At 40.0% G+C, this 14,165-nt stretch overlaps 1 protein-coding gene across 3 annotated transcripts in view; it reads left to right on the plus strand.

Moving 5' to 3' along the window:
• Positions 1-14,165, plus strand: part of daam1a (dishevelled associated activator of morphogenesis 1a) — a 116,205-nt gene that overhangs the window by 80,334 nt on the left and 21,706 nt on the right. For all 3 annotated transcript variants that reach the window (XM_036594113.1, XM_036594114.1, XM_036594112.1), the window contains 4 exons: positions 772-959; positions 2,442-2,717; positions 5,605-5,712; positions 13,954-14,051. In XM_036594113.1, the coding sequence (XP_036450006.1) occupies positions 772-959; positions 2,442-2,717; positions 5,605-5,712; positions 13,954-14,051 (670 nt within the window). The remainder of the gene's footprint in view (positions 1-771; positions 960-2,441; positions 2,718-5,604; positions 5,713-13,953; positions 14,052-14,165) is intronic.

Genomic DNA, 14,165 nt, shown 5'->3' on the forward strand with positions numbered 1-14,165 from the left:
TGTAACACAACTAAGGTGTTTCTGCCGTTTTTAGAGGTTCACAGTCTTTCTAGAATCTTTTTGAATATGATAGCACAGGCTAGTCGAGCGCTTGTTGCATTCAGTGATTTGCCAATTGCCTCATGTTTATTCTAAGGGCAGCCATAAATTCTGACAAATGAAATGTTAGTAATTGTTTATAATTACTGTTTACCAGCTGTTCCTTATGGCCGTTAAAATGAAATCTGGTTCTGAAAAGCAGCAACATTCCAGTAATAATATAAACAGTTTAAAGATTTATTGCAAGAAAACCTGAACATAATCTGAATTTGCAGTGATTTGTTTTGCATATCAAGAATGCAGTTCGTTGTCAGGAATAAAGTTGTACTTAAAATGCTACAAACATAGTCACAGGTGTTTGATACACATACTCATAGATACTGTATGCATAAATGTAATTATGGACCACAGATGTGTTTTATTCATTGTGTGTCTGTGTGTGCATACACGTGTATTCAGTGTGTTACTAACAGACATTAGTCATTTTTAGGGATCCACAGTGTGGTGGTGCAACAACTCTAAAGAAAAATGTAATGTAAACAAAGCAATTCAATATTTTGGACTGTCAGTTTTTACTCTGGGACGGCTGGTTTTTTTTTCTGGGGCGTAGTTCAACTGCGCTGATGAAGTAAATATAATCACTGATTACAATAAATACTCACTCTTTCCTAAAGAATTGGAATTGAATCTAATCGATTCACTGTTGTTTGTTTTTGTCCTGTTGCTGTGCAGAACACAACGATCTGCAGCAGAAGCTGGAGAAGAAGGAGAGAGAGTGCGATGCGAAGGCTCAGGAGAAGGAGGAGATGATGCAGACGCTCAGTAAGATGAAAGAGAAGCTGGAGAAGGAGAGCAGCGAACACAAGCTGGTCAAACAGCAAGTGGCTGAACTGTCCGCCCGACTGCACGAGCTCAGCACCGTACGCTCCCCTCACTAACACACACACGATACAGACAGACAGCAGTGTGGATCATATAAAACACTACTGGACCTGCGCTTAATTACAGACACACTGCTACGGGGGGGGGTACCCATATTTAAGACAAGGCAAACCTCTATGTGAGCAGTTGTTTATAATTAGTCACTGGTGTTACTGATCGTCATCGGTGTTGCACAAAATAAAGGAACACCAGAGAAAAATGCGTTTTACAAAACGGCTGCTACAGAGCATCAAACATAACTGAAAGACACAGTGGAGTCACCATGTGCTTTTCTTCATAGATCCTCAGAAAACAGGTAAAAGGAAGTCGAGTGACGTCATCAGTGTGACTTTTATTTCAAAATAAGAGATTTTTTGTTATGCAGTAACACCAGTGACACGACTCCTGGGGACAACTTTCATTATATATTTTATAATGTTTATTTATCATTTGTTTTCTTTGTCATTTAAATCATATATTTCATAGTCATGTACAGATTATTGTAGTTAAAATTGTAGAAAAAGTGCCTCAAAATATGGCCTCAGCCTTTACACATGACTGTGAGGACGAGCTCTTCTGTGGTGATTGGAATTCTAGATAATTGACTTAAAAACCAATATTGTTAAATTGACGACTCAAGGAGGTGTAATTGTTAAAATAACTTATTGTTTTATATTGTAACCCTAACATGTTTATTAAATGTAATATATATATATATATATATATATATATATATATATATATATATATATATAATCTGAATTTACAATGATCTGTTTTGCGTTTCAGGAATTTAGACAAGCTTTTCTCTTCAAGAAAAATGTAAAATATGGGCCCTTTAATGTTGTACCCTAATGACTTATATAGGTTCCCCTTATTTCTAATACAGTCAGTCAGCTAATATTGTTTAGAATTAGATATCAACTGGAGCCACGAGGCTCATGTTGTTAACAGGTAATTAAAAATTTTACCCCACCAATTAACATGGTGCCAAAAGCATGCCTGAGGAGTTGTTCAGGATCTCTAATAGACCTGATTAAGCTGTTTCTGACAGTGTGTCTCACTGTTAGCACCATGCTAATTGGTAAGGTGTAAGCTTCCATTACCTTTTAGCAACATCAGCGTTGTATATGGTTCTATGTAGCACCAACCTTGACATCATAACAATAGCAAAACCCTTTTTGGTGTTATATAGAACTATTTTCAAAAAGGTTCTACATAGAACCATATAGAACGTCAATCTAAAGGTCCATTTCCCCATGTACAGAGCCATTTAAGCATGTAAATGGTTCTTTTTAGTTTTCTCGGTTCTAAATAAAACCATTGCCTTTATTAAAAAATAATTGAATAACCATCATTTTAAGCGTGTACAGTTAAAAATGGGACCCCTAGTAACCATGCAATACCTAGCAGACCACCTTCATTACCCTTTTTTTGCCAAATTATCACTTTAGCTGATTAAACTATGTCCATTTCTCTAGCGGCCGAACGTTCCCGGTGGTCCTCCTCTTGGCCCTGGGGCCCCTGGTGGCCCAGTTCCTCCGCCCCCAGCGCCTGCTGGCATCTCTCCACCTCCTCCACCTCCAGGTGGGGTTCCACCTCCCCCTCCTCCACCTCCTCCAGGTGGTCCCCCACCACCCCCTGGCCTACCACCCTTCGGTGCCCCCCTGCTGCCTGGAGGTCTTGGGCTGAAGAAGAAGAACATCCCTCAACCTTCAAATCCACTTAAATCCTTCAACTGGACCAAACTTAATGAGGTGAGTCAGTGTAGCTCACATGCATTTAAACATGAGACAATGAATGAATAAATAAGCAACTAAACAAATAGTTAAATAATTGACTCAACAGAATGAAATTGGACTAACAGCAGTTTATAGGAGCTTATAGAATGGAGGGAAAGGAACAAATGAAAGGCACATAAAGCACTAATGAAGTGGTGAAAAACACAAAGGAGACCAGAAACCTGCACTTAGGGTTTGGCAGTGTGGTTCACTCGCTGTGTGGCGTGACCACCTTTCTGCAATATGGATCTCATTAATGTTCTGATCCTGGTTACAGCCCTCGTGACAACAACACAGGTACACTGTTAGAAATAAAGGTTCTGTTCAGGTACATTTTTCATTCATCAAGGTACAAACAGTGTAAATGTTCCCTCAAAGCTCCAACAGTGGTTTTAAGGTCTGATTGTGAACCTTAAATAAGTTTTTCCAGGTGAAAAGTTGGTATTTGTACCTTTTCATAACCGAATGTTTTAAAACAGAACAGTAAAATAAAAGCCTGGAGACGAGACGGGGTGTGTGGAGTCAGTACAGCTTAGAACATATCATTTCAGTGGATTATGGTTCAGTTATGTTCCCTGACTAAAGGTACTGAGATGGAGCCTTGAGGGTTCCACCCCAGTGACAAGAGGGGCACTGACCCAGTCACAGTTTAGTACCTTTATTTCTGAGAGTGTACAATGTGTTTCAGCCGTTCATGGCTGGGTTTCCCAAAAGCATTGTGAGCCCTATTGGAGCTGGATTAGTTTTAGCAGATGTAATGCAGTTTGTGTGTGATTTGACTGGCTGATTTGTACAGCATGAAGGATCTGTGTAATTTCCCCAAATTAGCCCAAATAGCCCAAATCCAGACATCATCGGCCAGACATTTACATCAGAATTATGCGACAGGTCCTAGACTTTCGATTAATAACAACATGTTATGCGGCTAAATGGCAAAAATGGTGCCAAAAACCCCAAAAAATAAAACTGGGTGAAGGAGGAGACTTCACATCTCATTTCACTGTGCAGTGACGTCTGTTAGCAATTCAGAATGATGGTGCATAATCGTAGCGTACGGGAGGGAAATATACACTGAATTGTTGTGGATTTCAGTATTCTTAAACTTGAAGATTAAGGAACCGGGTCAAATGAAGCTCCATTTAGCCGTAAACCTTGTCTTCACATCGCAGAACAAAAATGGAGGTTCCATTTCTATCATGCGGTTCTATTATCACGTTACTGAACAGGACTGCTGTTACTGAGGAGATCCGAGTTCAGCAAATTATAGGAGGTAATTCACTCTGGATTATTACTTAGCCGACTGGAAAAAACTAGACATGGCAGATTCTGACTTCTGGATTAAATTCACAGATCTCGTCTGTAATCACTCAAATTATAGAGCCTCCCCAGATGAAACTAATCCAGCTCCAATAGGGCTTTAGTGTTAGGATAAGCTGTTAGAGAAAGTGTTCATTGTGATGCTCGCTCTACCATTTAAGAATCCTCTTTGTACTAAGATGCTTTCAGGAAACCCAGCAAAGATTGTGAGCTTGGAGCTGTTGCAACTTCATCTTTACACCTTAGAAATGTAGAATTAGTATTATCATGTTGCTATGCTAATAAATGTAATTATTTAGCTACATCTTTACACAGTTCAGTTATTAATTATATGTACTTTTGATTCACATTCTGCATGGACAGGTTTGAGTCTGCGCTTCTGACTTTCTCTGGTTTATTTTGATGTTAACAAAGTAAAAAATCTAAAGTACATTCTTAAAAAAAGATCAAGGGTTTTTTGGTAAAGAAAATTTCACACAGGCCAATTTTTTATGTTCTTTTTCCAATATGTGAGTAAAAAAAAACAGTAACTGTAAATTAAAATGTGCAGAAGTGTGTTCTCCGTAGAGGATGTGTTCACTTACGTTACTTAGAAAACAAGAAGACATATCATTTGACCAGGGTACCAAAACTTATGCATACTAGGCTTGGGCGATAATGTAAATTTAGACAAATGATTATCGTCTCCAGAATTATCGCGATAAACCATATTATCGTGTTAAAAATTAATTTACGAAGAAAACCCAAGTGAGTGGGTCTTTCAGTCACGAGATCATTTTATTGCGGCCTATGTCAGTGAACTGCTGCATCTCAGTGGAACAGCAAAGGAGAATTATAGCAGTGAATCTTAATTCTGGAAAAAACCGTTATGTTAGAAGAAATAATAATAATAATAATTTTTATTATTATGATTATAGTCTTTAACAACCTAGATTGTTTTATACACAATTAACATTATTATACATCTCAGGCCCTGCTGTCTGCTGAAGTTACGGCTTGGCAGCTCGTACTGTGGATTCAAGATCTGTATTGCCGCCTTTGGTGATGATCAGTTTTCTGCATAGATGGCACGTAGCACTTAACATCTAATGGTTCTCCGTGTTCGTCTGGTTGGAAACCAGAATATTGCCATGGTCATTCTTTGCCAGACTGAAATGCTGCATTCTAATCTTTTTAAGTGGCGTTTTAAAAACCTATATTTGTAGTTAATTAGTTATGTTTGCGTGGTCTGTACTTAAATGCCGTCTTTTCTGGTATAGCTTGGGTCTCAAATGTTAACCTACCATAGATTAGAATGCTTGTACAAAGTCAATGGTTAAATACAAAGAACGACGAAAGAAAGAAAAAAGTGACCTGCCAAGGGTGCATGATAAAAAATAAAACAATAGTTTACTTAATATTGTCACTGGTTGAAATTATCGCGCTATTCAGTAATATCGTTTATCGCCCCAAGGCTAATGCATACAACTGCAGGCTGCAAACATTGCGGATTTAGTCGAAACATCGTCTACTGTGAGTGAAGTTCATGTGTTTTTCTGTCCCACAGACTAAACTGGAAGGGACATTGTGGATGGATCTGGACGACATTAAGGTTTTTAAAGTCCTGGACTTGGAGGACATTGAGAGAACCTTCTCAGCCTACCAGAGACAGCAGGTACGACTGACCTCGTGCTGTAAAAGAGCAGAGTTTAAGACTTTATGGCACATGCATCATGCATATAAGAGTAGTTTTCTTCTTAGAACGGTAATACAGACAGGGAGGGCCACCGTAATAGAGTGGGGTGGGAATCGGCTGAGATTAAACCTGGCAGAAAATGAAGATTAGAAATACATATTTCATATTTTAACATTCAGATGCTGTCTACAGATCACTAGCAAACCTCCGACCTCATATACCTCCTCTGCCTCATCCATTTTCTTTGTATAAGCGACAAAATGTCCAAAATATAGCTGCAAGCGGCAATCTTAGGGGTCCAAGCACTGTTTGGAAATTAGGTCCCAGTTTGAATTTGCTAGCAACACCCAGTGATTAGAGAAAAATACGTTTGTACAGTTATACACAATTATTTCAGTAGAATAATTTACTGTACATATAAGTGCCAGCTTGGTAATGACCTGTGGTACGTACAAACGGTTGGAGAACACCCATACATTACAGGGTTTAAACTAACTAGCAAATCAAAGACCAAGTTTTGCATTCTGCACAACTTAAAGTGCATTTACTGTATACATATTACACCTGAAATTGTCTGTAACTCTTTCCTCTCCTCCGTCTGCTCCTCTGTTTCACTCTGTACTCTGTGGTCTGCTGTATAATTCTCTATAGCACCCTCTTTTCTTCTTACTAACATCATGATATTCCTGCTCCCTGCATGCTCTCTAGGACTTCCTTCTGTTCAATAACTTTAGACAGGTGAGTGGACCCTCTAAGTAGATGCACATTCAAGCTTTTGCAAAAATCCTGCCGGTGTGTCATTTATTTATTTATTTACATTATACTTTATAAACCAACTCACTTATAGATTTCTTTATATGTTTGTCCCAGCTGTTCATCTTGATTTCTGCTGTTTCTGTTGCTTCTGTATATGTTGGAAGTTTTATCAGGAATTTATTAAAGTATGCATGTTTTTCTTTACAAAATTGGTGTGTTCAGGAATCGTAAGCAAGAATCGTGAAAAGTAAAAATAAACACAGAATGCAATCATAAACAAAAACAGGATTGAGTGAACGTGTTAAAATAGCTTACATGTAGTTAGCCAAGTAAGAACAATATTTCATTTGCATTGATTCCGAGGATTTGAGATTTTACATTTACAGCCTTTGTCAGACACTCTTATCCAGAGTGACTTACAATTTTTTTCATTTTTTGCACAGGTAGGCGGGGGTAGTGTCAGGAGTCTTGCCCAAGGACTCTTATTGGTGTAGTGTAGGATGATTGCAAAGGAAAAATTGGTTAGGATGAAAGAAAACAACAGTTTCTCTGATGTAGCACACTGGCTGTGTTTACAAGGATTTTCTCCAATCTGATTCAATACATTCCGATTATAAATTAAGACTGTTTATTAAGGTGTTTATTCTCACTCTACTCAACAATCTGATGAAAATCTCCGTTTACATGCTCACTACAAGTAATCAGATCCAAACTTACACGCATACATAAAGAACCACTTAGTGTAGATGTTACCATGACAACCAGCATCATGTGAGTCCAGTCAGAGTGAGATGAGCAGCAGTGAGCAGCGCTTGTGTTTTTAATGACTTTAAAATGATGTCAGACTCAGGAAAACGTCCTTCACATGTCCTCATTAAAGAAGGCCGAGAGGAAGTCGTCGTGTTCTGAGACACATAAGCTGGACGTCCGTCCCACCGCCGTCTTTTGAAGATCAGAGCATAAACTTCGTCTCCTCTGCCGACCAGTTTCTGCTCCGCCATGTTGAACGGTATAAACTGTCACTATGACGTGACGAACATGATCAGAACGGACTTAAACTTTCCGATAGGGAATGTAATCAGATACAGGCGTTTACACTGATATTATTCTTCTATTTAACAGATTATTTACAGAATTACCCACCTCGATCAATCGGATGGAAACTGTATTCCGATTGGCCTCAATCAGATTAGACTATTCTGACTGAGGTGTTTACATGGACGTGTTCTATTCCAATTGAGCTATTAGTCGGACTATTAATGGATTATCAGGCAGCATGTAAACGTGGCTATTGTGCGTATCAAATATATCTATTAAAATAAGAATATATACAAAATAATAATGTTATTATCCAGTTGTCTGCATTTTAAATAAAATATCCACTCTGAAGGCACATTTTCTTCCTTTTTTCATTCACATTTTGTGAAAACAGTTGTTTGTCTGTGTTTTTGTGGCCTGTTAACTGTTCCTGATCCCTGCAGCTCGTCTAAATGGATCCATTGTGCTCTGTGAAGGAGCGCTGTGAAAAATACCATCCTGATGAATGAATGTCTGTTTACTTGTGACTGTTTCAGCATGTTTCTGCTTGTAATTTGCCAATTTATGTGCCATGCAGTCATTCAACCAATTGTAGTCTTGGTGACAATGAGAAAAAGGCAGATGTCAACATGAAGGACCCATTTCATGGAAGACTTTTCACACTTTTTCATGTAGGATATAAAACTTGTTAAAATTTCATTCAGTTCCCAGTCTGTGCAGATCTAGTCAAGTCAAGTCAAAGTTTGTATAGCACTTTTTGCAACAGGTATTGTCACAAAGCACAAAAATCGGGTCCAAGCCCCCATGAGTGTCGCCAGTGGTGACAGTGGCAAGGAAAAACTCCCTAAGAGCAAGAGGAAGAAACCTTGAGAGGAACCAAGACTCAAAAGGGGAGCCCATCCTCCTCTGGTCGACTCCATTTAGCAAACAATAACAGCAGAAAATGAGATTTGACCATTGATATAAGATACAGAAGGAAAGGAAAGGCAGGAGTAGTGATGTCTATGATTAAAGAAATGCAGCAGCATCATCAGGAGGGTCAGTTCATGCAGGTGAGGTGTGCACAGCGTTGTACAGGAGGAAGCTCCATGGTTGTCAGTGGGGAGGGGGGGTCGATTCTTAGATGTATCGCGATGCGGACGTGGATGATTCTGAATCGATTTATAAATGTCAAAAATCGATTTTCTAGATTTTAATTTATAACGTAATGTTGACAGAACGCAAAAAGCGGAACTTGGAAGTGCGGAAGTGCAGCGCCCTGGACAGTCTGTGGCGGCACATAACAAAAACACAACTGGATGAGTGAGAAATCCGGCCAGCTCCCTCTGCATTAAAGCCAGGTTAGGTCAGGAGTCACAAACCAAATGATAAGGAGAGCCATTTTGTCCTTTCAACAAAAATCAAACCAGCTTGGGAGCCACAACATTTAATGTCCAGTATGTCTCAGTATGTGATGATGTCCTAGTATAGGCTAAACAATATAAACGAGAGCGCAGATTTACTTCGCTCTGCTTTAAGCTTTAGCTCAGCTACAGCCGCTTTCCTCCCATCTCTGCCAGAAAGCTTTTCCTTAAAAGTAGAGCAGTTTCTTGTTAAATGTCTCTCAGCATTCGACTGTTTTACGAGGCTGAAGTCGCTTCTTATTCGCCAGCTTCTTGTTCGAATTTTCCCGTTCCACCTTAAATTCTGCCTGAGGCACCAGAATGTAACTGCTGCACCATTTAAGGTGGGCCCAGTCCCATTTCTTGTTTTTACCCCTACCCCTTGTTTTCGAGTGTCACCCTTAACCCCTTGGAACTGAGTAACTAGTTGTAGTGGTTGAAATCTCCCCTCTGAAATGAGACCCTCAAATAAAAAGAGCATCACTTCATTAACAGCTACCAGCGCTGCTCTGTAGGCGACCCTGCCAGTCTGCAGTGACAGCAGAGGAGGGTAAAGTTCAGCTCCTCACTGCTGGGCTTTAGTTACATTTAGGACATCATATGCCTTCAAAGAGGGGGGCAATTATTTATTATCACCCACCCCTAATTCTTCAGTGATATGAAGCTGAAGTCAGATATTCACCAGCTTCTTGTTTGAATTTCCCCGTTCCACCTTAAATGGAGCAGCAGTTACATTCTGGCACTTCAGGCGTCAGAACTGCTGGACTATTTAAGGTGGAACGGGAAAGTTAGCTAGCTAGCTACCGAGACATTAGCATGCTATTAGCGATTTTTTATGCTTGTTATGAAGAAAAGGACCATAATACACTGAAACAACATTAAACTAAGATAAAACAGTGGTTATCGTAATTTATTAACAGAGAAAATTCTCACATTAGTGGGTTTCTTTGGTCTCTTGTTCAGCCATCTTGCTTATTTTTCTTTTTTTCTCATAACTCTCTGTTTGGAGTCTCTGAAAAACCTCCGTTTGGAGGGTCATGTAGCTCTAACACTTCGCCCTACCCCTCTATCTCAACAACAATCAGGACACCCTACCCCTAGACGTGAACACACAAAACAGAGGGCTAAGGGCTCAGTGGTCGGGGCGAGGGGAGAAATGGAACTGGGCCAAAGAGCTCGGAAAATGTCTGTATAAAAGATAAAAATTAATTATGACTGTTTTTGATACATAAATCCACACAAATGCTGTAAGTGAACCTCAGGAGAACAAATTAAAATCCAAGGAAAATTAGGCATATTGGCCCTTTAAGATTAAACAAACGCTCCAGTCTAGTCTGGCCCAAAGACCTCCTGTATCCTTGAATCCCCTCATTGTCTTTCTCCCCACAGTAAAGCGCAGTTCTGCTCTGAGAAACAACTGGATGCTCTATTCCATGCGGCCTGTTTCCCAGATGGCCGCGTGCTGGCAGTTTTTAAATCATAACGACCGTTTTATAATCCTGTTGTGCGGCATGTGCTGGAGCTTTATAAGCAGCGTGTCATTTTGTTTTTATTAGTCACAATGTGAAAGTTTTTATTGTTGAGGTAATGTGAGACAGCAGGTGTTCAATAGGCTTAGTACAGGCGCACGTCTGTCACACATCTGTCCAAATATAATATGATCGCTGCAGATATTTTCAAGATACATGAGAAAAACATTCAGTGACACTTTACAGGAACTGCATGTTCATAATGCATTTAGGGCAAATTCATAAACTGTACAGTAACAATCCATTATGATTACATAACTGCGCTGATATGTGTTCATTAATGAGTGTGTTATATAATGAATTGAAAACAGTCGATGATGTTTAGTGTATGCATTTTGATATTTATGTAAATACATTAAAAAAACTCCTTTATTTTAGGACACAAATGTGCGACGGCATTTTAGGGCCACTGTTTAAAAAATAAAAATAATAGACTTTGAGAATAAAGTCGTATTTTCTAGAATAAAATTGCTATATTTCAAGAAAAAGGTCATAATATTTTGAGAATAAAGTTGTAGAATTATGACATTAACGTTGGATTTTTACCAGAAAAAACTCACAACATTATAAAGGAAGGTAGCAGCTTCCTCGTGTTAAAATGAGGGACGCTGAGAAGTTTGGTTTCACCCATAAAGAAACACTCAGTCTCCCTGTCTCTCCTGCTCATCAGCACCAGCCTGTTATTAGTATAAGAACCGGCTGAAACGGCTGAGCAGGAAACTGTGTTTATCTAGAATAAAGAGCCAGACGGACTCGGAGGAAACTGTCTGTCTGTGTTGTTGAAGGAGAATCTCAGGCAGGGTCGTCTACACAGCTATCAGTGGTTATATCTCTGTGCCATTCGAAGAGGGCATGAAGTTTCACAGGAGACAGTAAGAATGATAATCACAATGATCGATTCCGAAGGAGCGAAACTCCAGCCTGCTTGGCTTCTTTGTCGTTGCTGCTACAGCAACTGAGGCCCCAACTCGTCACAGCAGCCCCCCCTACAATTAGACCACTTTATCCTCGAAATATCGCAGGTTTATTCTTGTACTTTTACAATTTTATTCTCTAAATATTAGGACTTCTCAAAGTCTGTTATTTTATTTTTTTTTAACAGAGGCTCTAAAACACTGTTGTGCAGATGTGATGCTAACATTATTCAAACGATATCCATGTTGTATTTATTATCGCTCCAAACGACATTCATGATTGACGAAAATGGTGCAAAACATTACTGCTGTACATAGCATCAACCCAGGGGCGTGGCCAGAATGTTTAAAGTAGGGTGGTCAGGTAAGACCCAGTACTTGGAAAAACTAAGTGAAACAGCCTTTAATAATGTTCTTCTATGCTTATTTTAGGCCTGCATTAATAAAATCTGTTTATCAGCTGGTTAATCACTTTTAAAAACAGCCGGAACTGATTTTGTTCCTGTTTTTGGTTCAGTGAAATTGTTTTTGTTCCTTGTATCGTTTTTGCTTCTGGATACTGTTTCGCCGGTTCAGATCATGTGATCCACAGCACGACGTGCAACAAAAACGCTACAGTATTGATGCAGAAATTTCAGTGCTTTTAACAGTTTTCCTGATGTAGAAGTCCAGTGTCACCTGCTTCTTTAAGGAGAATCAACAAGGCTAACGTTAAGGTTTTGTCCAGTGTTCACTCCTCTGTGTGCTCAGCTGATTACTGGTTGCAGCCCTGATGGTAGATTTTCACAGTAAAGTGTAAACAATCACGCAGAGCAGGTAGGAGGACATTCCTCTGGTGACTGCTTTATTGTTGATAGCTGACTGTCTCACTTTGCATAACTGGACTGACCAGAAGGGTGGCCATACGGCATGTTAGGGTGGCACTGGCCACCTCTGGCTACCTCTTTGCTGAGATCCTGCAGGAAACTGGTTTTCTTGAAATATTCGCTGATATAAGATGATCATTTTAAACACTCAGTTTTGACTGAATTCTCTTTGAAGTCTCTTTCAATGCACTCACAATCGTCAGATTTATCCGCTCAGGGTAGGGGTCCGAAGCACAGCCCACGTTACAAAACACATGTTGTGTGCAGTTACACATTTCCACCAGCGAGGTCTCCAAATCCCCAAAACTCACATAGTGCAGCTTTAATGATGGTTTCAATATGAATATTTACAGTGGTGCTTGACAGTTTGTGAACGCTTTAGAATTTTCTATATTTCTTAATATAGTCCTAATAGTAGAGAAAGAGAACCATATTAAACAAATGAGACAAAAATATTAGACTTGGTCATTTATTTATTGAGGAAAATGAAAATTTGTGTGATAATCTGATTAAGTTTTAGGTCAAATTTTTGCAGAAATATAGAAAATTCTAAAGGGTTTACAAACTTTCAAGCGCCACTGTAATTGTAATGCAGTGTTACTGTACTGCATATGAAAGCTTCATGTACATGTAGTTACTGTAAATTCTTAACAGACATTCTTTATCTCAGTGGCTCTCTAACCTGTGGGGCGAGGTGGTGCTGCTAGGGGCCCGTTGGCCACCAGTTTCTTTAACCGGAAAACTTTGCTACAACATAGAAACATTTAAGCAAATGTAATTTTAAATATAACAGATATTGTTTTGAGTGGGCGGCACGGTGGCGCAGTGGGTAGCGCTGTCGCCTCACAGCAAGAAGGGCCTGGGTTCGATTCCCAGCCGGTTGACCAGGGTCCTTTCTGTGTGGAGTTTGCATGTTCTCCCCGTGTCTGCGTGGGTTTCCTCCGGGTACTCCGGTTTCCTCCCACAGTCCAAAAACATGCAGTCAGGCTGATTGAACATGCTGAATTGCCCCTAGGTGTGTGTGTGAATGTGTATGTCTGTCTGCCCTGCGATGGACTGGCGACCTGTCCGGGGGGCTTTCTGCCTTCCGCCCAATGACAGCTGGGATAGGCTCCAGCACCCACCGAGACCCAGAAGGATAAGCGGTTTGGATGATGTATGTAGATATTGTTTTGATAATTATTTGCATAAATAAAACAACTGGAAGGTCGCTGGTTCGATCCCCTGAGCTGACAGTACGTGACTGAAGTCCCCTTGAGCAAGACACCTAACCCCCAACTGCTCCCTGGGTGCCATGGATAGGGCTGCCCACCACTCCGGGCAAGTGTGCTCATTGCCCCCTAGTGTGTGTGTTCACTAGTGTGTATGTGGTGTTTCACTGCATGGATGGAATTTCCCCATTGTGGGACTAATAAGGGTCACTGAATCCTAATCCTGATGTGTCTGTATTTTCTGTGCAAGTCGGTGTGAAATATATCTCTTTTATATTGAATGGACTTCATCAGGGATCAGTGGCTACAAACAGAAAAGTTACTGGCTAAACCTCTTTTACTGCCCACATAAAGAGTTTTAAACTGCCTAACACTTCGAAACGAGACTGTACGCGTATTGATTTGTACTCTTTTTTTCCCTCCTTAACCAGTTATGATATTTCAGGTTGTCGTCGATGTGCCTGGCTCTTTGTTTTTGCCATTTAGAGCTGAGATACTGATTTTTACTTTAAATGCTTCTGCAGAAAGAGTCCGAAGACGACACAGCGACCACTAAGAGGGTGAAGGAGCTTTCGGTCATCGATGGACGTCGAGCGCAGAACTGTAACATCCTCCTCTCACGGTCAGTCTGAGCTCACAGTTCCTTCTCCTCCCCACATTAATCAAGCAGCAGTTAAAAATATATAAAACATAGAAATACGTTTACGTTACGCATTGAAAGACAGATTTTTTTTAT

Source organism: Colossoma macropomum, unplaced genomic scaffold, assembly GCF_904425465.1.
Source record: "Colossoma macropomum unplaced genomic scaffold, Colossoma_macropomum, whole genome shotgun sequence".
In the NCBI taxonomy this organism is placed as follows: domain Eukaryota; kingdom Metazoa; phylum Chordata; class Actinopteri; order Characiformes; family Serrasalmidae; genus Colossoma; species Colossoma macropomum.